The following is a 25,575-nucleotide window of genomic DNA, read 5'->3' on the forward strand; positions in this document are numbered from 1 at the left end:
GAAACAGGTATATATTTAGCCATGATCCCAATAATACAGCAAGAAAACCAATGGTCATTCTTTAATAAAACATAAGACCAATGGTTTATAATGAATAGTTTGCAGGACCCTTAAGAGTGAGGTTCTTCAGAAGTTGAATATTTAAGAAAGCATCAACAGCCAATTAATCAAATGTTACCAAGGCTTATTCATTTATTAATCCATCCAAATGATACAACATATTTATCCTGTATATAGTGTACGTATAAATATGCTGTAAGTCGGATAAACAATGCTTAAAAAGGCAACCCTAACAAATTCATTACACAAAAGGTTAATTAGAACCAAATCAATATAGTCAGCTATCCTTGGTATCTCCCGAGGATTACTACCAGAACACCCTACAGATGTCAAAAATCTAAAGATACAAAATCCCTTATATAAAATGGCACAGAATCTCTAGATTACTTCAACACCTAATACAATATAAATCCTACGTAAGTAGTTGCCATTGTGTGGCAGATTCAAGTTTTGCTTTTTGGAACTTTCTGGAATAAAAAAAAAAGTCTTAGATCCATGGTTGAATCCATGGATGCAGAACCCACAGATACGGAGGGATGAATATAAAGGTTATTTTTCTTGGTTTTCAAACATTTTGATTTTCTTTGTAGACACAGTTTATGTCATTGTATTGTGGAAACCAAAGATTGTAACAAATATTTTTCTTCCTGGCTTTTATTCCTTATTTGAAATATAATCAAATCACTGTATCTATAAAACTTCTACATGAAATATGTCAAAATAATTTTCATGGAAAACTGCACATAAACTACAACTTTGATCCAACTCACTAATTATGACTATATTTTTGAGAGAAATACTATACTGTACAGTTACTAATTAGCAAGAAAAAAAAGTCCATTGGCTGCTATAACAAAGTATTACAGACTGTATGGCTTATAAACAACAGAAATTTCTTAGTGTTCTAGACACTGGAAGTCCAGGACCAGGGTTTTGGTATGGCTGGGGTTTTGGTGAGGATCCTCTTCTGATCTGCAAACTGTGTTCTTATGGTGAAGAACCCTCTGAGGACACCTTTGTTAAGATGAGTGAGCCTATTCATAAGAATCACACTTGTGACCTAATGACTCCCAAAGGCCTCAATTTCAAATATAATCATCGTTAGGGGTTAGGACTTCAACACTTGGATTTTATAAGGACACAATTAGCAAACAAACTGGCAGTACAGTTGCACATTTTAAAGAAATTCTTTGGACAAATTATATTTGTCACAGGAAGTCAGCAGGGAAGTTTTTTGAGGGGCTCTCTACTTACCATGAACTGTATCACATATGCAGGTTCTGATATTCTTGGCAAATTGCTGGAGGAGAATACATAAATTCAATATACTTCTATGTACAAAAGATATATAATCAGCAAGTTTTGATTACCTATAAAGACAATAACAAAGTCACCTCTTCAAAGCTGGTTTCTTAAGAGTATTAAAAACCATTCCTTAATCTCAGACACATTCCACCTAATAAGTTTTCAGAAACTCCGCAGAATAAAAGTCAGAAACTACATTTGTATTCTTTTCTTATTCTTAGATTTAACTATGTACATATTCTGGCCTCAGATTTTGACCCTAGCGCTTTCACATTTAGGAAGTAAAATTATGGCAGATTGGGATGAAACCACATGAATGTTTAGTCTCTTTGCTATACTGATATTATTGAAACCAGGTAGAGGTGCATTTCCTTTATATTAATTTTCACTGTTGAAAACTCCTCAGAAGAAGAAATAATGTTTCACAGACTACTTGGTGAATCTTTTCTTATCAAATCTGTTTAAAATTTAACCAGGGCTATGGCTTAATTAGCCCTACTCTTAATTTCATCTTATTATAGTTGATAAGTTTAAAACAAAATGTTAAAAAGAAAGGTCATGATCTAAACTTGTAGAAAAATACACACACAAAAAACTGATAAAAAAATACACCAGTAACATGAAGGTCAAAATATACTTAATGCAACATTTTATTATTTTCTTAGATGGTTCCTTTCCTTCCCTTACCTCAGCAAAGTGATAGTTTTAAAAGGCGTAGTTTATATAATATAAAATTAGATCTTTCATTTAAACATTGTAATTTAATTATTCAGGAAACTCAAAACCTGGGTTAAAATGCATATGAGTTTTGACAACCAAATGACATATACAATCTATTTTGTATAGTAAAAGATATTCTACTTATTTCATCATTGGAAGTTGTCTTCTTTGAGAAATTTTATTAAAAAATGTTAAGCAAAAGTACTGTCAACTAATATATCAATAATTTTAATGTTCAAATAACTGAGTATTACCTAGCATTGTACTTTTGCAACTACTAATCTTACAAATTCAAAACAACTACTCAAATTTGCATTCTAAAAACTGCATTTTGGACATGTTTTTATTATGATGGTGACAAAATAAAATAATCAAAAGAATATGTTGCTAAATCTAGTATAAAAATACATATGGCTACATATATATGAAAACTGCCCATTTCTTGACTTCAAATGCAGATTTCTGCTTTCCTTAAATTTCATAAAAAAATCCCAAAGAATATCTAGGTAACTGGAAGATATAGAAAGACTATAAACAGACTAGTTGGAACTAGGACTCATCATAGTCCATGATAATAAGGCAGTTTATTCAAAACATCCATTAACTGGAAGTAAAGTAAGTCAGTGAGAAAGATCTCTTTTTTCCTTTCTTTCTTGCTAATGTTTAACAGCAGATATTATAGTCTTTACCCCTAACTTACACTACATCAAAAGAACAAAATGTTAACACTTTCCTTAAAATAATTCAGCTCCATCAGTTGTTTGAAGAAATACAATAAATACTTTAAAACAATGAAAATAAACCAGTGTGTCTTAAATTACATTCATGTTGAATGAAGTCTTCTTAACAGGTGATGACCAAAATCCAAATTGCACAACAATCCTCAGAAACTGAGTTGAATTTAGATCTGTAAGTGAAAAGAATATCAAATCCATAGAAATAATAATTCTTATAATACGGCATGTAAGATCCCCCTTCAATTATTTAGAAAATAAGTCCTTTTGAACAAGAATTCTGTATACCAGGTTTTTCTCAGTTCCTGTCTGTTGTCAGTAAATTCTTGTAATCTCTATGAGAAAGTAAAATGTTATACAGACTATTCTTAATAAAGTTTAGCATCTCATTCCAACCTTTTGTGCTAGTGATTAAAGACTTCACAGTTTGGAAGTGGGAACAGACATAGGGAATATAATTCCCTTAAGAAGAAGAGAAGTGTGGTACTAAACCAAATTTTTCTGTGAGTCAATTTAACCATAGAAGTTAAACTAAGTGAATCACCTGCAGAAATTACTTTGGAAGAAGTAGGATTCTGAGGTAATAAACATCAACTAACACAAAATTTTTAAAGTAACACAGATTCTTTTAATCATTATCTTTAGTCTCTCCCAACTGTTTAGGACCAGTTCCACAGAAGTGCTGGCACAGATCCAGAAAGGTGTTTTTTCTTCTGAGGAGCGCCTTAACTCTTTGGCTTAGTTTTCAAACCATATGCTCTGATTGCGTTCCTAGCCTTCACCCCAGCTCACCTGTCAAAATGTTCAGGTCTCCCTTAAATATACTACACAATTGTTGCATTTTATGTTCCTGCCACAGAAAATAATTGCTATGTCTACTGTCGAGGTATTAATTTAGCCACAAAACTCCTGGCTCACGGTTCCCAAGAAAGGTGCATAAGGAAAATATCAGAACAAAATATGGAGCCTAATATATTAGAATATTTTTCTAATCCTTTATTATTTCCTACTTCAGGTGTGTTTTAAAATACATATATTAGTAGAGTATTGCCATTTGTTAAAAAAAGCATAAAAGTATGGTAAAAAATCTGGTAAAAACTTCCATTAGAAGCATGTAGTCAATTTTTCTAAGTCATGGTGTGAGTAATATAAGTGACTTGGAAATACATCAAAATATGAATTTCTAGACGAGTAGAAAGATAGAAGGAGAATGTGATAGATTGAGTATAGAAATGTAAATTGTATAATCCTGGTGAGTATATGGGTGTTCCCTTGAATTTAAAATTCTTTCAACTTCTCTGAATGTCTGAAAACTGTTCTAAATAAAGACGTTGGTGACTGAAAGATTTTGAAATATGTGCTTTAGATCAGTGATTCTTATTGTGATGTGAATATCAGGATTACCTGTTAGTGGTCCAACTTAGACTTTCCCAAACCAGATTTTGTATTTTTGAAAAACTTGGGTAATTGTGCTATACAATCTTTGTCAGATACAAATGCTCCAGCTATTCTAAAATTCCACCTTAGTACCCAGTCATTATTAATATTCTTAGACTTTTGTTTTTTCTAAACTATATTTTTATTACAGAAGTATTAAAAAAAAACAAACAAAAACCGTAAGCCTCATTGAACTATAAGCTATACCACCATCCCAATAATGTCATATATGCATATCAAGAAAATCAGGAAGAATTTTATTTAAATACAGTAACAGCAAAATAGTGACACATTTAAAACAGCCTTATTATTCTCACTGCTTTATCACTAAGAAAAATAACCATTTTCCATAAAATAAACATACAACTCCAAACCAAGAAATTGGCCAATAGTGATATGACATCTGACAAAACAATTTAACCTCTGTACATCCTGGGAACAGGCCTCCATTTTAATGGGGTTTCTGGAGTCTACTGGATTTCAATGCTTAAACTGAAGCATGTTTAAACAAGACTCTTCTTTTAATGTACTAACTAATTTCATTTGGGAGATGGCACATTTTCAAAACTATTAAATTTATTAATAGCTACCACACTTACCTAATTAAAAAGTTATCATTATGCAGTACCCAGTACCCACTGAAAGAGTTAATATTAATCTTTTCAGAAAAAGAAATGTCTCAAAGATTAGAAGTTTTTTCAAAGTTTAAAAGGTCTAACTAGTTTCTGAATATTAATGAATATTCAAATTCATGGGTAAGCCTCAAATATGCTAAATTTCAGTGTTCAACATTCTTAGCTCAAAGGTACAGGAAAGAGCTGATTTCTTTCACAAATAAAATAAAATGCTGTAAGATTCATCTACTACTTACATCATCAATGTCTTCATCATCATCTCCAATGTCATCAAATTGGATTTCATCATCATCTCCAGGACCAAAGGTGTCTGTTTCATTAATTTTTGCTAAAGACACAATAACAATATTCTCTAATATATGTAAAATCAAAATGTTACTAGATGAATTGCCTACTAAAAGAAATAGGTCAATACTGAACAATAAATGAAGATTCTTACAAGTGATTCTTCAACCATTTCATTACAAGAAAAATCTTAATAATTTCTACAGAACAACTCATCATACAGAGTAAATTCACAATAAATAAATGAACCCCCATAAGTTCATTGCTAAATGGTTACAATGAAGAGTATATGTACTATAATTTTATTTTGCTCAAAAAGTTTAAGTAAGGCAGGCAGGCTCTAATTATACTAATTTAGTAGCTATTGTATTTCCCAATATGCTTCAAAAAGGGACTGTACACATGTTAACAACTTATCCTTGGCACATATAAAGCTCTTCTAAGATAAGAACATCTAGTTTATCATCTATCAGAAAGATTTGCCGAATCAGTCAGAAAGACTTGCTCAAATTATACTTATTTAAGAAACAGAAGTAAGAAAGTACTGGCATGATTCCCAGATATTTTAGCACTTCTTAAAATGTCAATAATTTCATCAAAATCTTCATGCTTATTCAAAATCTTATGATTCTATAATAAAATGCAATGCAATAAAAAAAAAATAAAATAGCACAGCTGCCAAGTGAAAAATGTGAGCTTAGTATATTTTCTCTTTGATGTTATTAAAAACTTATTTTAATCTTTTCAAGTTTATATACAGTGAGTATGCAATACATTTGCCATTAAGAAGAGGGAGGGGATTGGCCAACATGGTGGAGTACAAGGATGCTTGCAGCTCACCCTCTCCCACAAATACACCACAACTCATATCCACGGACCAACCCAGCCAACCAGGGCACCTGCTGAACTCTGACAGAAAATCGCCTTCTTCAAAAGACAAAAATGCCAGGAATCTGGTAGGAGAAAAGGAAAAAAGAAAGAAAAAGCAAGACAGTGTGGGATAGTGTGGGACAAACAGGGGAGGGAGTAGCAAAGGAGGAATAATGCTTGTTTGCTGGGTTTCCCCTCTCCAATCCAGAGGGATGGAGGAGGAACCTCCGAGGCTCGGATCTGTATGGAATAGCCCTTGACTGACAGAACTAAGTTAAATGGGCACACAGGGTCTCTGCAACCCGCAGCCCTAGAGGCAAAGTGGCAGGCTGGGGACAGGACAGGCTGCCCTAGCTGGGCAGAGGACTGGTACAGAGGTAACCCTAGGGGACTGCAGGGTGCTGTGTGCTATGGCTGGGAAGGTATTCAAAGCAGAACAACTTGGTTGTTTATGAAAAAAAAAAAAAAAAAAAAAAAAAAAAAGCAAAAAAACCAAGCAACAAGGCTGGTATGCCATGGGGGAAGGGTGCCACAGCCCTTATCTCTGAAAACCCAGTGAACCAGTTTTCAGGAGAAGAGAGGCAGGGCTCAGCCACAGCCATCATATCCTCTGGTGCTTAGCACCCATGTGGGGTGCGGGGTTGAAACCTGAATTCGAATCTAGGGGCTTAGCAGCCTCAAAGGCCAGACAAAACTTGTTTACAGCCCAAGGCAGATAGGACCACTCTGACCTGGTATCTCTGAGAATTTGCGCCTCCAAGACAAACAAACAAGGAGCTGATTTCTGACACAGAGCAGGGGCAAGTGCTGTTCTGCAGTTGTCCCAGAATCCACCTACTATGCAGGAGTGCAGTACCTGACCATAGCATAGGGAGGGAGAGTGACACACTCACCCACACTGTAAGAGCACAGACCAGGGGTGCCAATGGAGGGCTTCAGGAAGCAAGGAGCTGAGTTTGCACAGCAGGGTAAGAACAGGAGCAGTGACAATCAACAAAAAAGAAGGCCTCATTCAATAGTAAGGGTAGGCTCTGACTATCAGGTCAATGGCCACATCCCTAACCAAAGCAAAATAAAACCTGACAACCACCCATACTTAAGAAAGACCTCTCGATAAAATCATTAAGAATGCACAGTCTCTGTGGGAACACATCCACCTTTTTATTTCTTTTATTTTCCCCTCTGTTCTATTTTCTTTTACTTTTTAGATTTTTACTTTTTAAACAATTGTATACGTCTCTTTTTAATACTTTTAAAATTTTCCTCTTAAAATACTTACTATTATTTTTTAAAATTTGCCTCAATTTCCTTTTTATTTCTCTTGGTTTTGTTCTCCTGTTATATTGATTATATTCAGTTTTCAATTTTTTTTGTTTTTTTTTCTCTCCTTTTAAGGTTTTTAAAATACATCTCAACTCGATTTTTATTTTGCTTCCGCTGGTTCTTCTGTTATTGATTATACTCTGTTTTCAAATCTTTTTTTTTTCTCTTCTTTAAAAATTTTTTTTAAGTTTTATTTCCACATATGCTTTAGATAGATAAATAAATAAACTCCTTAAGGACCACAGTAGATAACTGATACTCCATAAGCCACTAGGCTGGAGAGATAGAAGCAAGATGAAGAAGCAAAGGAATCACTCCCAATTAAAAGAACAAGAGAATCCCCTGAAGGAACAATCAATGAAATAGACATTGATGGCATACTAGATCAAGATTTCAAAAAAGGAGTGATCAAAGTACTGAAGGAACTAAAAGAGATTGTGTTTAGAAACAGAGAATATGTCAAAAATGAAATTGAAGCTATAAAGAGGAGCCAATTAAAATTGGAAAACTCATTTGCTAGGATGAGAGCTGACCTAAAGGCTGTACAAAGCAGGCTAGATAATGCAGAGGAACAAATAAGTGACCTAGAAGATAGGACAACAGAAAGCACCCAATCAGAGCATCTGAGAGAAAAGCAAATAAAAAACAATGAAAACAATATAAGGGATCTATGTGATAATATAAAGTGTGCCAATCTATGCATAATAGGGGTCCCAGAAGGGGGAGAAAGATTAAAGGGGATTGAAAAGGTCTTTGAAGAAATCGTGACTGAAAACTTCCCAAATCTAAAGGGGGAATCAGATATCCAAGAATAGAAAGCTCAGAGGGTCCCAAGCAGGAAGAACCCAAACAGACCCACACCAAGACATATCATAATAAGATGGCCAGGGTTAAGGGTAAAGACATGATCCTAAAGGCAGAAAGGGAAAAACAAAGAGTGAGTTACAAGGGGATCTCCATAAGGCTTTCAGCTGATTTCTCTACATAAACACTACAGGCTAGAAGGGAGTGGCAAGATATATTCAAAGTCCTGAATGAAAAAAGTTGCAGCCTAGGATGCTCTATCCAGCAAGGCTATCCTTTAGGATAGAAGGAGAGATAAAGAACTTCAAAGACAGGCAAAAACCAGAAGAGTCTGACACCACTAAACCCATGCTAAAAGAAACACTGAAAGGTCTATAGTGTGTTACAGAAATGAGAAAACCATAACTGGAAAGGTGGTAACAACCATGAATTACAAATAGAATAAACACGAAATTGTAAAAGAAGACATCTAAATCATTAAGAGTGGGAGAGAGGGGCAAGAAAATAAAGCTTCTTTTTCTTTTAAAAATTTTTTGTTCTTGGTAGGATGGGTTTGAGCTTATATTATTATATGTTTAATACAAACAGTTATAGTAATGTGTTAACATACTTATAAAAAAGGGTAACCACAAGTCAAAAACTTACAATTGAGTCACACAAACTAAATAAAATACAACATAATACAAAGGAAAATTATGAAAAGGAAGAAGAAAGGAACCAAGAGGAAACACCAAATCAACTGCAAAACTAAGTTCAAAATGGCAATAAACACACATCTATCATTAATTACTGTAATGTCAATGGACTAAATGCTCCCATCAAAAGACACAGAGTGGCAGACTGGATAATAAATCAAGAAACTTCAAAATAGTGCATACAAGAAACCCACTTTAGGGAGAAGGACACATATAGATTGAGAGTGACAGGATGCAAAAGGATATTCCACGCAAATGGAAGTGACAAGAAAGCAGGAGTAGCAATCCTGATTTCAGACAAAGTAGACTTTAAAACAAGGCCATAAAGAAAGATAAAGAAGGACATTTTATAATGAGTAAAGGAGCAATACAAGATGAGAATTTTACACTCGTTAATATGTACGCACCCACTATAGAAGCACCTAAGTACGCAAAGCAATTAGTAACAGAGATAAAGGGGGATACTGATGGGAATACAATCATGTCAGAGACTTTAACACCGCATTAACATCACTGGACAGATCTTCCAGACAGAAAATAAATAAGGCAACAGAGAAATTAAATGATAACAATAGAAAAGTCAGACTTGGTGGATATTTTCAGAACATTACACCCCCCACCCCCAAATAGGATATACATTCTTTTCAAGTGCACATGGAACATCTTCTAGGATTGATGATGTACTCGGGCATAAAAGAAGTATCAACAATTTTAAGAAGGTAGAAATTATTTCAAGCATCTTTTCTAACCACAATGCCATGAAACTAGAAATCAACTACAGAAAAACAAAGGAGAAGAAAAATGACAGCATGGAGACTAAACAATACGCTACTAAAAAAACCAATGGGTCAGTGATGAAATCAAAGTTGAAATTGGAAAATACTTTGAGACAAATGACAATGAAAAACACAACCACACAAACTTCATGGGACACAGTAAAGGCAGTGCTAAGAGGGAAGTTTATAGTGACCCAGGCCTTCCTCAAAAAAGAACACTCTCAAATAAAAAAATCTAACCTACCAGCTAAAAGAATTAGAAAAGGAAGAGCAAAACCCCACCAAAAGTCAGCAAAGGAAGGAATAATAAAGATCAGGAGGAAATAAATAAAATAGAGATTAAAAAAATAGGAAAAAATCAAACCAAAAGCCGGCTTTCTGAAATAGTAAATAAAATTGACAAACCTCTGGCCAAGCTCACAAATAAAGAGAAAAGAGAGCACAAATAAGCAAAATAAGAAAGGAAAATGTAGAAATTACAACCAATACAACAGAAATACAAAATATCATATGAGAATACTATGAACAACTATATGGAAACAAAATGGATAACTGAGAGGAAATGGACAAATGTCTGGAAACATACATTCCACCAAGACTGAAACAAGAAGAAACTGACCACTTGAACAAACCGATCACTAGAAATGAAATCAAATTAGCAATAAAAAGCCTCCCTACAAATAAAAGCCCAGGACTGGATGGCTTCACCGGGGAATTCTACCAAACATACAAAGAAGAACTCATACCAGTCCTTCTCAAACTCTTCCAGAAGATAGAAAAGGAGGGAATACTCCCAAACTCATTCTATGAAGCCACCATCACCCTGATACCAAAACCAGACAAAGACACCACCAAAAAAGAGAATTATAGGCCAATATCACTGATGAACATAGATGCAAAAATCCTCAGCAAAATATTAGCAAATAGAATCCAACAGCACATAAAAAGATAATACATCATGATCAAGGGGGGTTCATCCCAGGAACACAAGGGTGGTTCAACATACACAAATCAATCAATGTAATACATCACATCAACAAGAGAAAGGACAAAAACCACACGATCATCTCAACAGATGCAGAAAAAGCATCTGATAAAATTCAACACCTATTTAAGATAAAAACTGTCACCAAAGTGGGTATAGAGGGAACATATCTCTATATAACAAAAACTATATATGACAAACCTACAGCCAGCATAGTACTCCATTGTGAAGAACTCAAAACCTTCCCACCAAAATCTGGGACAAGACAAAGATGCCCACTCTCACCACTCCTATTCAACATAGTCTTGGAAGTCCTAGCCACAGCAATCTGGCAAGAGACAGAAATAAAAGGATCCAAATTAAAAAGAAGAGGTAAAAGTGTCACTATATGCTGATGCCATGTTACTATATAGAAAAAACTCTATAAGGTCCACATAAAAACTACTAGAAATAATCGCAGAATTCAGCAAGGTAGCAGGTTACAAGATTAACGTTCAAAAGTCAGTTGCATTTCCTTACACTAATGATGGATCAACAGGAAAAGAAAGTACAGAAACAATCCCTTTTGAAACAGCATCCAAAGTAATAAAATACCTAGGAATAAATCTAACATATTTCACAGAACTAGAACAAATCGTAATAAAATTTATATGGAATCACAAAAGACCTAGAATTGCCAAAGCATTACTGAAGAGAAAGAAAGAGGCTGGAGGAATAACTCTCCCAGACTTCAGACAATACTATAGAGCTACAGTCATCAAGACAGCATGGTATTGGTACACAAAAAGATGTATAGACTAATGGAACAGAACAGAGAGCCCTGAAATGAACCCACAAACTTTTGGTCAATAATCTTTGACAAAGGAGGCAAGAATATACAATAGAATAAAGACAGACTCTTCAGCAAATGGTGTTGGGAAAACTGGACAGTAGTATGTAAAACAATGAAGCTAGAACACTTCCTTACACCATATACAAAAATCAACTCAAAATGGATCAAAGACTTAAACATAAGACAAGATACAATAACTCTCCTAAAGGAAAACATAGGCAAAACATTATCTGACATACATTTCAAAAATTTTCTCCTAGTAGAAATACAAGCAAGAATAAACAAATGGGACCTAATTAAACTTACAAGCTTCTGCACAGCAAAGGAAACAATATGCAAAACAAAACAACAACCTACAGAATGGGAGAAAATTTTTGCAAATGATGAAACTGACAAAAGCCTGAACTCCAGAATATATAGGCAGCTGATACAACATAATAAGAAAAAAACAAACAACCCAATCCAAAAATGGGCAGAGGACCTAAACAAGCAATTCTCCAAGGAAGAAATACAAATGATCAATAGGCACGTAAAAAAATGCTCAATATCACTAATTATCAGAGAAATGCAAATCGAATCTACAATGAGGTATCACCTCACACCAGCCAGAATGGCCATTATTCAAAAGGCCACAAATGACAAATGCTGGAGAGGCTGTGGAGAAAAGGGAACCCTCCTACACTGTTGGTGGGAATGCAGTTTGGTGCAGCCACTGTGGAAAATAGTACGGAGATTCCTCAAAAGACTAGGAATAGACTTATCGTATGATGCAGTCATCCCGCTTCTGGGCATATAACCAGAAGGAACCCTACTTCAAAAAGACACCTGCACCCCAATGTTCACAGCAGCACTCTTTACAATAGCCAAGACACGGAAACAGCCTAAATGTCCATCAACAGATGCCTGGATAAAGAAGAAGTGGTATATTTACGCAATGGAATACTATTCAGCCATAAAACCCAACAACATAACGCCATTCGCAGTAACATGGATGTCCCTGGAGAATGTTATTTCAGGTGAAGTAAGGCAGAAAGAGAAAGAAAAATACCATATGAGATCGCTTATATGTGGAATCTTAAAAAAAAAAACCAAACAGAAATACAAAACAGAAACAGACTCATAGACGTAGAATACAAACTTGTGGTTGCAGGGGGGAGAGGGGTGGGAAGGGATAGACTGCAAGTTCAAATACGTAGATACTGACAGGTATATACAGAATAGATAAACAAGACTACACTGTATAGCACAGGGAAATATATACAAGATCTTGTGGTAGCTCATGGTGAAAAAGAATGCAACAATGAATATATGTATATTCATGTATAACTGAAAAATTGTGCTCCTCACTGGACATTGACACAACATTGTAAACTGACTATAACTCAAAAATAAAATAAAAAAAAAAAAAAGGAAAGGGATATCTGTTAAAAAAAAACACACACACACACCACAAAACTATATGGAATATTAAGATGTTATGATAAACTGCACTATTTTCTATAAAAATCAATACTAGTATAATAATTGTTATATCTTACCTGAAGCCAGACAATCTCTTGAGAATTGTTAAAAACACTATAACAAATATATTCCTTTAATATATTCAGAGTTTATAAACTTTTAACCTTCCCTCCAAAGTAACATTAGTAACAAAATCCAATTTATTACTAAATTGTTAATATCTGAATTACTTCCTTGAAACTGTTTTTCAAATACATATGCAATTAAGTTAAAGAAGCATAATTATATCAAAACTGCTTCGCCTAAACACCAACAAGCTAATAATGACATTAAGACATAAGACATAAGATATAAGACATAAGACATTAGACATAAGACAAGTAATAACTTGGACATTAATTACCATGTTCTGGAAGCTCCCCATAAGCCTTCAGACTTCTAGCTTCATCTGCATTGTACTTTAAAATTACATCAGCTTTGTTATCCTTAGAGAGAAACAAATAATTATTAAAACTGGTTATGGCAAAATATCAGTTTTCTCATAAGTTACTTTCAAATTAAACACTTTAAGAAAAAGCTCATTGTTCTGTTACAAACTCTGTTTTTCTTTGCCTTTCCTCTACCCTCTTAAAAAAAGAAATCCTTGGGTTTAAATTAGTGGGAAAAAGTTTGCATGCAGGACCAAATAATAAACAGCCTAAAAAAATTACTTATAGAATTCACTTTAATCAAAGAAAGTTTTTAAAAACAAAAAGAAAAGGAAAGAAAAAAAGTGTCAATGTGGATACTTTCATGACCACTCTGTAATTCAAACTGACAGTATTATCACTCAGAAAATTACTATACCTTTCTATATTCAGTGGCTCTTATGATAGCTTACCTATTAGAATCATTTCCAGAGCTTTAAAAAGCTACCTGTATCTCCTGATTATTGACAGACCTGAGATGAAGCTCCAAAATCTGTATTTAAAAAGTTCTTCTGAGTGTTTCTGACGCAAATATCCCTGAGAACTATTGCCCTAAAATGTTCACATTTCTCCATCTTAAAGAATCAGAGTCATTTAAGAGGGAAAAATAAAAGTTTAAATGCTACAATTAATCTAGAAACGAGCTGAAAGGACTCAACTGAAATCATCACAGTGATGCATGATGCAACTGCAGTGTAATGTAAACCAACACTTTAAGACTGAAATGTGCACACAAAACATAAAAGGAATGGGTTAAAGTTCAGATTCTGACTCAGGAGTTATGAGACTGCCCTAATAACCTGCATTTATAACATGCTTCCAGATGGTGGCAATGCTGCTATTACCTTTGGATTACTCTTTGAGTAGCAAGGGTATATAATTACTCAGAAAAGATTAATAATCAGATGTGATGTTCCTGGCTATCACTTTAACATTTGAATATTAATACTGTAAGAACTGGGTTTCATTGTCCATTAAACAGGGAATTAATAATTATTCTGTCTACTTTTTGGGTTTATATGAAGTTGAACCAAGAAAATGGACATAAAGACGATGGATTTTTAAAGATAGTACACAAGTTTTCATTATAAATATTAAAAAAGAAAGAATGTCAATGTATGATTCAATTCATTAAAATAGACACCAAAAATAAATACAGTGAAGTTTCAGGATATAACAACATACAGAAATGAGTTATGTCTCTGCATACTAGTAATAAACCCAATGAACTATCTAAAAAAGAAATCAAGAAACAATCTCATTTGCAACAGCATCAAACAGAAAATACTTAGAAATAAATTTAACCAAGGAGGTGGAAGATCTATACACTGAAAATTATAAGACACTGATGAAAGAAACTGAAGACACAATCCTATGTTACTGAACAGAAATAGTAAATGTTGTTAAAGGGTCCATAGTACCCAAAACACTCTTCAGATCCAATGTAATTCATATCAAATTCCAACGGCATTTTTACACAACAGATAAAATTGCACAGAACCACAAACATTCCAAAGAGCAAAAGCAATGTTGAGGAAGAATAAAGCTGAAGGCATCACACATTCTGATATCAAATTATAGTTGTCAAAACAGTGTGATATTGGCATTAAAACAAACCCACTGACTAATGGAACAGAATCAAGAATCCAGAAATAAATTTTTGCATATAAGGTCAGTTCATATTTGACAAGGGAACCAAGAATATTCAGCATAGAAAAGACAGTCTCTTCAGTAAACAAGTTAAAACTGAATATTCACGTGCAAAAAAAAAAAAAAAAAAAGAAAGAAACTGGACCCCTTTGTTGCCCCAAAAACTAACTTGAAGTAGATCAAAGACCTGAACAAAAGGTCTGAAATCATAAAACTACTGAAAAAAAGAAGGAAAAACTACTTGATGTTGATGTTGACAATTATTTTTTGGATATGACACCAAAAGCACAAGCAACAAAAGCAAAAATCAACAAGTGGAATTACATCAAACAAAGAAGCTTTTTCACAGCAAAGGAAACCAACAAAATGAAAAGACAACTTACTGGATGGGAAAAAAAAATTGTAAGTGATACGACTGAAAAAGAGTTTATATCCAAAATGCATAAACAATTCAAACAACTTAATATCAAAAAACCCCACACGATTAAAAAGTGGGCAGAAGACCCAAACAGATATTTTTCCAACGAAGACGTAAAGATGGCAAATAGGCATGTGAAAAGATGTTTAATTTCACTTGCTATTTATTAGGGAAAGGCAAATCAAAACTACAATTATGTATTCACACTGTTCAGAATGGCCATCATTAAAAACTGTACAAATTATGAATCCTGGAGAGGGTATGGAGAAAAGGGTCCCCCCTTACACTGTTAGTGGGAATGTAAATTGGTGTAGCCACTACAAAGGAAAGTATGGAGGTTCCATAAAAAACTAAAAACAGAACTACCATCTCATCTAGCAATCTCACTTCTGGGTATGTATGCAAAAGAAATGAAAAACAGGATCTCAAAGAGATGTGCACCACCATGTTCATAATAGGTAAGACATGGAAACAACCTGTTTCCATCAGTGGATGAATAAAAAAGCGCTCTCTCTCTCTCTCGCTCTTTCTCTCTGTCACACACACACAGAGGAACATCATTCAGCCAAGAGACAGAAGGAAATTCAGCCATTTGCGACAAAATGGATGGTATTATGCTTAGTGAAATAAGTCAGACAGAGAAAGACAAATACTGTATGATCTCATTTACATATGGAATCAGGGCTATGCACAAGCTCAGCAAAAACCTGGGCAGATCCTAATTTGCCTACTCTCTAAGAGAACTGTTAATTGCCTAGCTGAGTGTTAAAAGTATACCCCAACATGCACAGAGTCCATATGCAAAAGCTAGGAAGTTTATAGTTTTTAGTGAAATCTCAAGCACAAGTTGTCTGCTAATACAAGCATTCAAGTAAAATTTGAATGTATTTTTACTCACAAGTAAAAATACAGTTCTTACAGAATTAGTTTCAGAAAACTAATCTGTTTCACTAAATAAACATAACAAAAAGAACAAACTCTGAGAAAAGAAATTCAATTTCCAGTTTGCCACATTGTATTTGCAATTTCCAGTTCTGAACAAAAAATTATGATACCAAGAAAGAAATAGGTAAGGGGGGCCACATACATGAAAAAAGGTAATCAATACAAACATTTCTGAAAAAGTGCTGAAACTGATTTAACAAAGATTATATCAGCTACTATAAATATTTTTAAAGAACTAAAAAAATCATGTCTAATTGTTTTTTAATTTTTAGAGACTATATCTAACCAGAGAAAATCAATAAACACTGATTATTTTAAAAAGTAAACATTATGGAGATGAAATATAAAATAACTGACTTCAAAAATGCCTCTTTCAATCATGAATAGAACAATTACATAGAAGATCAACAAGGAAAAAGAAGATTGAAATTTTATAAACCAGTTAAACATAACAGGTATCCATGGATAACTCTACCTAATAATAGAAATAAATACCAATAATTTCAATCACAATATAAACATAGGTGATGGGTTCTGACAGACAGAAATCAAATGGATTTCAGATTCAAAATGCATGGATAGTCTAAAGGTTGAAATCATAGTGGACAACTATCATCTAAGTGCCCGCCTCAAATTTGTAACATGTAGTTAAAAAACAGTTTGTATTATAACTATTAAGTGCATGTGTTATCTATCCATTTTCAGATTGGAAAGTTCTTTCAGATTGTAAAAATTTGATTTATTCATCTATACTTTCTCAAATAATGGTTTCTCAAACTTGGACTTGGGACCTTTAAATTTAAAAATAAAAAAAAAATTGGGACTCCAACATAAAACTTACCAAATTTTTGTTTTGACAAGTAAGAACACTAATTAAAAACCACCATTCTACCATCCTTAGTTTAGAGAAGGTAATTTAAAAAAATTAAAAAGGAAAACAGATAAAGAAATTTAAAAAAATTAAAAAGGAAAACAGATAATTTAGCTTCCTGAAAAACACCCTAAAATGTGGGCATTTCTTCTTCATTTCATTATAGAACAATGAAAATGTCAGCCTCCACCAATATTTCACAGACTGACATATGGAAACCATAATCCCTGACTACCTAGCACAATGCATCAAATACAACTGGCCTTTAATCAAATGAGGACAGAATGGTCTGTGGTATCTATCCAAACTTTTATGAGAATATTTACTGCACATTACATTTAAAATAAAAAAAAGAACAATATTGAACCAACCAGTCTTCTCACAAAACATATGCACCATTAATCAACCATAAGAATTATTTCAGATGAGAAAAATCCTATAATCTTGAATACATTTGGACCTTAATAAATTTTGATGACAGAATAGTGAGAACACGTAATTGGCTACGTTGGTCAAATATGTTTATACTGCTTCTTCTAAACCTTAATGACTCAGTAAATACAAGGACACTACAAATTTAAATGTAATTGTTACCTGATAGTCTCGCAGACCAACCAATATAATATCTGAGGTATTTATCCAAACCTATAAAAGAAAATTCACTGTGTATTATATTTGAAATAAAACCAAATAACAAACTACAATATTAAACCTTTCTTTCTATAAAAATATGTACTATTCACCTAGTGTGAATTCTTAATAGAAAAAAGAATCTATTAAGAATTAAGGGAAAACTATAGAATATATTCTATTGTGGGTATGTTTGTGTGTGCACCTTTGTGAGAAAGAGTCTAGTTATAAATACTCACATTTTATTAAGAAAAAGCTATAGTATTCAGTTGAGTTTGTGTCAAATTTTCTAATTTAGGATGTTGAAAATACATAATTTTATCTCAACTAATTGAGAGTTTAAAAACTACAAAAGCATAGTCATTTGTCATAGAAATTAGAGACTTTTAATCACAAATCACTCCTAAGATATTTTATTCAAAATATATGAAAATCAGCCATCTACACAAATATAGCCTTCCAGTCACCAATCTACATACAGACCCTAAAACCACTATTAACTTGGAAAAGAAAGAAGAAAAAGACTAAAAATAATTTTAAATTAAAAAATCAGAGCAAAGGAATTTTTAAGCAATGTGATTAATAATTCTGCCTCAACTATTTAATAGTATGATCTAACATACTCCAATCTCAAATTTCCTAATACCTTGTACAATCATTTCCTCCAAACCACAATTTAATCAAGAAATACACACTGCATCTGAATGCAATTTTTCCTAATTTGCCATTTTTTTTTTATGGCATATTTTTTTTTAAGAGTTATAAAATAGATTGGATTTGTCTAATTGTTTTCTCAATAGTATACATTTCTGGCAGACGTCCAAAATATGTGAAAGAAATGATTCTCTATAAATACAATCTTCTATTATAAAAGTTATCAAGAATCTTCATATTGTACATGCTTATATTGTCATATAACTCACTATTCTTCGAAGAACTCTGGCAACAAAACTAAGTTGCTTGCCTCATATAGTATCTAAAATCAGAGTCATTTTTCAAATTTTGTATTAAAGTAAAACAAGTCCCCATATTTACCTTCTTTCTCAATTTTCCTCTGATATGACATAATCTCTTTACACCATCAAAACACATGGCTTCCAATCGTCCATTTCCCAACATTTTGATTACCTGAGCATACTCTAAGGGGTAAAAACATATGAAAAAACTGTAAGATACTTCCATTTTTATTAAATTCTAACAATTATTATTATGTTGGGTAACTTTACTGATACTACTTAATTTAGGTCAAATCATAATTTTTTAAAAAAGAAGGTTTCATAAGCAAAAAGTTTAGTTATTCTACCCTGAGAGAGCTCTTTCAAGGTGACATATCTTAATTTTACACAGGAAAACCAGAGAACTCTGTCTGTCCAACAATTTCTACACAGCCTCTGCTATGTTTATATATGTTACCCTCTTATTTTTATAGCAAATAAAAACCTACATAAGTAATTGTCCAAGGTCACAAATGTCATTTCCATGACAAGCTATCTCTGTGCTTAGGAATATTTTAATTAGTACTCATTTGGAGTAAATTAGATTACTCGCAGGTGCTACCTGTAGACTTCAAAGTAGCTCATTCCACAACAAACACTATAATGCTGACTTATCAAGCTGTCACATTTGACTAATAACCAAATCTTGGCTCTCCTTTCCCTCAGAAACTCTGCTGGTACTAAATTATATCTTAATTATTAATAAACTTTATTTGAGAATACTTCGGTGATTATTCTAAAAAACAAACATAATGTTCTAACATAAAATGCCAAATGTTTAATAAAAATACTTCTAATATATTCAAAAGACTGCCTGATTCTTCTGCCACTTGAAAGCAGTAGCCAGTGTGTGGCAATCTCTTCTAGATTTAAATGACAAGAGCAGGTACAGGAGTAAGGAGAAAGAAACAGATAATTACTAGAAAAACATTCACACTACTAAAGATGTTACCAAGAACTAACCCCAAAGAGATCTTGGACTAATTTATAATTACACTGAGAGGTAAATTGGGTCTACAGTGTGGGGTTGATATATGGCACTGAATCCCTTTAACCATAGCCAGTGACCCTAGCCTACTGCTCAGCGTTTCTTCCACATGGGGAAAAATAAGAAAGAAAAGAACAAAACAAATTAAACATTGGCCCTGAAGACAAACTTTTAATGGAAGTGAAAAAGATGAAGGCTAAGTAACTGAAAGCCAGACAACATGTTTCAAATAATTAATAAAGACACTAATTTCTGGAGTGGCTTATATGTGTGTCATGAATAACTAGACAGTTTTGTTATAAAGTGCTGGAAATTACTGAAACAAATGGAGAAATGTAAATGTAGATTATACACTAAATCAGCAACAGCCAATAGATATTTTTTCTGTTGACAGAAAACTATATACCTAAATTGAATATGTTAATTGATAGCTCAAAATTTAATTTCAGTTCATTTAAATACCACACAAGGATAGTGGCTACTATAGTGAACAATACACTATTAATATTACAGTATAGTCTTAAAGTTAAATTTCTTCTGATCATTGTAGTTATGAAAGAGAAAGTCCTTGTTCCTGGGTGATATACACTGAAGTATTCAGGACCGAAGTCTATAGCTGTATGTAAACAGATCTATCTATAAGAAAGTTTATAAGGTTAAGAAAAAAATGTACATGTACATATATAGAGAGAAATTTAAGTATGAGAAGAAAACTTTAAAAATTAGCGAATCTAGGCAAAGAATCAATTGGAGTTTGTTGTGCTCATATTCTAACTTTTCTACAAGTTTAACTTTTTTTAAGGGGAAAAAGGTGCTTCAATTTATTTTATCCATTTTTAAAATATTTTAGTCTGCTTTACTTAAACAGAGTTAGTCAATTATTCAGTTGTTTTATTACATTTTATAATCAAAGGGCTCCAAAGTCTTGGGATGTATTTCTCATGGTCTACTGAATAACGCATAACATTACTTACTACTACAGTAGAGCAGGAAGTTTTCAATGAAGCATTCAGGCTGACTCTGCTCTAAACCCTAAAATTCACTCAGTTATATCATACTTTTCTACATGAAAGAATGACAACTATGTTCACAGAAATGTCACCAATTAATCCTCTATCATATCTAGTTATTTAACAGAAAATTCTGGAGAATCACAAAAGAGGAAAAGCAAAATGCAGATATGTGAGAACTGCTCAGGATTACGACTAAGATCCATTTTAGGTTAAAGAAAAATTAACATTATTAATAACTAAAAAATTCATACCTTGCCCGTCCTCTTTAAACACCAATTCTCGTTTTTCAGATTCATTTTCATTCTTACCCCTGCGCCTGTTTTTACCTCCTTTACCTAATTGATTAAAAAAGTGAACAAAAAACTAAGTGTAATAATCTGTTTCATATTTTACAAAGTACAAAACAAGCTAAAATATAACTTTAAACTTTATAAAAACACAGAAAAATTTTAAAAATAAATGATTATTGTTTAAATAGCAGTATAAGATTAACAGAATTCTAAATTACATTGTAAAAATTTAACCTAATTTGGTTACCTAATAGTTACACTTACAATTTGTCAAAGGTTCTCTTTTAAGTTCCTTACCAGATAAATATGTCACCAACCCTCTACCCTTTGACAACTAGATTTTTCTGACATAAAACTGTTTTTGATATGAAACCATACGGAACAAAATCCTAGTACCAGATTTTTATTTTATTATACTGGATAATGGTTAACATTTTGTTGTCTATGCTTTTCAAACAAAAATAGGACTTCATATTCTTTTGTGAAACTTATTTTAACCCTATTCAGTAATTTGTCCTAAATGTTTTTTCCTGTCATCTGAGTCAAAGATTAGGATGAACATTTTAACACAGTAATTTAATCTAATGTTTCACTGTCATTTAATAATACTGAATTGAGATTATTCTACAAATAATTTCCATAGGACAAATTTACAAAAGCAGAATTTCTGGGTTAAAGGTTATGTATCCACATCTTTAAACTTTAGATTAGCTATACTCATTTACGCTACCACCAGCAAAAAAGTAATAGTATCTAGTCCTGTGCCACAACCATACTATGCTAATGATTTAAATCCATACTTAACTGTACTTTTGAATCTTTGCTTTTGCTAAATTTTAATGTATTTGAATATAGTATTAACTTTACTTCTTTGTGAAACTTCCAACTGAATAATAAGGAATGATGGTACTTCATAGCATTTTATTTCCATTCCAGAACCTCCATCACAAGAACAGTCATTTCCAACAGATAGAAGAAAGGCTATGACAGGTAGAAATAAGGAACTCATGGCAAGAGTTTGAGATAAAAAGTTCACATCCCAAACAGAATGAAAAATGTGCACCTAACACTGTAAAAGCAGACATCTATCTTCTTGAATGTGCCCTTTCTCTCCTGGGCATAATTCTATTGCTCTGCACTAAAAGTAAAAGACATGTGGGCCTTCACAATTTCTTGACCTATCTGGAGTCACTATCGTATATAATCCTAGGATATACCAGAACTACTTTCCTCAAGATGTTAAAGTGTTCTGTATTTCAAGACCATCATTAATCATGCTCAAAATACCCTGTAAGCTTCTTTAAGATAAGGATCATAGCTGCTTTGCTTACTCTGTTATATACCAGAGTTTTACAGTTTTTCAAGTAAATAGTACAAGAGTGGTTCATATATTTCTAAAGAAATAGCAATTCAAAAATCTCATGTAGAAATGTCCTTAGAGTGTAAGCACATCTTACCCCAAATATTCTTCATGAGTGGGGTCAGAGGATGCTCTTTTTTCTCATTTTAGAATGGCTTTCTAAGATTTCTAAAGAAAACAAGCTTAATGAGAATAAGCCCAAAGCAAAACTTACTCAACATAAATCCCAAAGTAATTTATGTCCTTACTTGGGTAACTCTCACCTAGACTATATTCACAGGGCTTCTGAATTTTCAGCTGAAGGAAAACATCAAGAGTTTTAGTTCTACATTAATAAACTTAACTTCAAAATTCAGGAGTCTTAAAAAGTACCTTTCAACTAAGTAAGCTAGAAAGTAACAGACTGATTTTACAAACACAGATTGAAAACATCAAATTCAGGATGATGATTACCTCCAGAAAGAGAAAGGGCTTTAACTGAACCTATGTTGTAACTCTATGTTCAGACCTGTAATTTCCAGGAGTTTACAGTATACTTATTAATCATAACTTAATCACCCCCTTATTTTACCATCATGTAACAGAATCCATTTTAAACATTCTTTTGAAAGAACTGTCCATACAACATGTATTATAATTTATCTTGCTTTCTTTCTAAAAACTAGGTTAAATCAAACTTCACAAATATTTTCCTTAAATAAGATGTCTCTGGAGATACTCTCTGATGTGATCTTTCTCAGGGATAATTTAGACTAAAAGTTCTACAGAAAGAGAGGAGAACCTGTTATTTACCTAAGAATGGAGTCAAGCACAATTAGAGAAAATTAGCAAACATTTATTGGATATCTAAGTGCCAAACTGTAGTGACCCAATGGTCATAATAAAATAGATACTACTCACTTTAGAATACATAGTCTAGTGAGAGAATTTGAGACCTAACCACTAGAAACAGAAATGGAAACAAAGTATGTATTGAAGTGGTCCAGTTGTTATCTAGGAGATAATCATAACCTATACAAGGCTAACAAAAAGTTTGTAAAAAGCTTTTGTAACTTACCTAACATATTAGATAGACAACTGTAGCCTTATCCGAATAATTAGCAGTAAAACCCCTACTGCAAAAACAATCTGTCAGTTGGTTTGGAGGACTCAAAGAGAACCGCACTGAATAGGGCAAGGAAAGAAGTGTGACTTAATATTCCAATGGGTAAGTAAGTGGTGATAACTAGAAAATGAAGTAAATATCCAGAGCCAGCTCTGAAGTAGAAAGTAGAGACAAGTAGGTGTGGTTCCCAAGAAAGAATAATGTTGTGCTATCCTATAGAAAATACGTTTTCATAGTTTATGCATATAGTTTTCTTGACGCTTTAAAAAGACATTGTAAGTGACAAACTGCTCAGGTCTATGAAAAGGATGATTTCTTGTTTTACCTAGGTTAAGCTTCCCACTTTGGAAGTTTAAAGAAAACTTAAATGTCGAATCTGATAATTTGAACAGTTTGTCTCAGAATAGTGGAAGCAGTAATCTTTACGGCTATAATCTATTTTATAAACAAACAAAAAGGCTGAAAATGTTGGTTAAATGTATATGATAAGTTATAGAAGAGACTTGTTAACGTCTGTGAATGAGACGAAGCAGGAGAAAACCGTACACTCTCCGCGGTAGTATAAAAATGGCGTGAGTTCTGCTCAAAGGTAAGCAAAGTGGGAGGGAGACAGGTGTAACTTTCCAGCTCCTGTCGCGCGCAAAGTCGCTCCTAGAGAGACCAGCCAAGTACGCGAAGGAAAAATTGTCACTACCACGAGTGGAGGTCTAGGGCACTTAACCAAGCAGAACCTGGTTCCAAGGATCTATGGCATTACCTTTATTCTTGGGCATGGCTGAACCCAAGGCCTCACTGCGCTTCCGAGTCGGTTTTGGTGATAGTGTGGCACGACTAACCCCTCTAAGAGCAGAAAAGACCAAGCAGTTGCAGGTTCAGAACAGAGTCCAACCGAAATCCGTACACCGGCAGGCAAATGGCGGCGCAACTCACGGCGCGGCAGTTAAGCGTCACTTTCCTACCTCTGACGCGACCAGCTCCCCATCCCCCAAACTACCTCTTCTATCCACCCTACCGCGCAGGCGTAGCTCTCAGTCAACTCACCGACACCTGAGAAAATACTCCGTAAGGATAAATCTTTGGAGCACAGGAGTTTACCTTAAAAGAGGGGACTCAGGTACAATGCGTGAGACCTAGCCTCCTAGTTAGATAACTCTTGACCCAATTCTTACTTCTGAATACACTCTCGCTACTTGGTAATAAGTGATTTCTCCTCACAAATTCTTGACCCATCAATTTTTCTCTCTTCCAAGTCTTTTCTGGAAGGAATTGCAACATAATGCTTCTGTAAGAACTCTCACTGTAATACACAGATAGGTACAGAGAAATTGCTGAGAAAATGATAGCTATCTCTCAAACGTCAAAGGGAATAGGTTCATAGATAAAACTTTGACATTCATTACCGATCCCCCTACTTGAACTCTTTTAGTATTCAAAGGCAGCGGCTGTTTGTTGTAGAGGGGTTGAGCACCAACAGTGGTGCTCCAATTTCAGTTAAGACCACAGGAAATTCATCCTCAATCTGGTGAAAAGTTTCTCTAAACTAATTAAGACAGGATTCGGATGAGACCCTGCAGTTGTTCATAAGAGCCCCATCATTGACAACTGGAAGAACATTGTAAAACCTGGTAACAACACTTAAAGTTTAAAAATTCATAACACTCTCTTTTCTAATTCCTTTGTTCTTTTCAGTACTACGAGTAACTACAAGTCTCTTGGTTTCACTTACGAGGTTTCATTGCCAGGACTTGACAGTTATGAATTTTGACATACTTCCCTTGAGATGACTGATCTAGAGGTTGAGACAGCTAGTTTCCCACATTAGCAAACCCTGCAGTATGCAGTTTCCCACTTCATCCTGGTTTTCCCCATTAAAAACGTGCACTTAAAACTTACCCAGGTGAAAACAGAAATCAAAACTACA

At 33.6% G+C, this 25,575-nt stretch overlaps 1 protein-coding gene and 1 pseudogene across 3 annotated transcripts; one reads left to right on the plus strand and one right to left on the minus strand.

The window, feature by feature from the left end:
* Positions 1-167: 167 nt before the first annotated feature.
* Positions 168-24,614, minus strand: LOC135320400 (eukaryotic translation initiation factor 1A, X-chromosomal). Of its 3 annotated transcripts, XR_010379564.1 has the most exons (9): positions 24,412-24,614; positions 21,151-21,234; positions 18,939-19,042; positions 17,868-17,918; positions 13,326-13,407; positions 5,128-5,219; positions 2,907-2,992; positions 1,315-1,360; positions 168-1,094 (listed from the first exon to the last, which is right to left on the minus strand). XR_010379564.1 is itself a non-coding variant. In XM_064483500.1 (7 exons), the coding sequence occupies exons 1-7, from the start codon at positions 24,425-24,427 to the stop codon at positions 2,987-2,989; spliced, it is 435 nt and encodes a 144-aa protein (XP_064339570.1). In that variant the 5' UTR covers positions 24,428-24,614; the 3' UTR covers positions 1,992-2,986. The 3 variants fall into 3 exon arrangements, 1 of the variants encoding a protein (XP_064339570.1); XR_010379563.1 differs by having other exon boundaries at positions 168-1,360; XM_064483500.1 differs by lacking the exons at positions 168-1,094; positions 1,315-1,360 and having other exon boundaries at positions 1,992-2,992.
* The window catches only part of LOC135320355 (membrane-bound transcription factor site-2 protease-like), a 71,416-nt pseudogene continuing 70,266 nt past the window's right edge, over positions 24,426-25,575 (plus strand).

This window comes from Camelus dromedarius, chromosome Y (genome assembly GCF_036321535.1).
Source record: "Camelus dromedarius isolate mCamDro1 chromosome Y, mCamDro1.pat, whole genome shotgun sequence".
Taxonomy (NCBI): Eukaryota; Metazoa; Chordata; class Mammalia; order Artiodactyla; family Camelidae; genus Camelus; species Camelus dromedarius.

Bases quoted from the DNA above. Each gene is read 5' to 3' on its own strand.
- LOC135320400 (XM_064483500.1), bottom strand. The intron at 19,043-21,150 runs GTATGAATTTTT...TTTACCCCTTAG, and splicing joins GTTTAAAGAGGACGGGCAAG to AGTATGCTCAGGTAATCAAA. The intron at 13,408-17,867 runs GTAACAATTACA...TTTCTCTCTAAG, and splicing joins TTGGTCTGCGAGACTATCAG to GATAACAAAGCTGATGTAAT.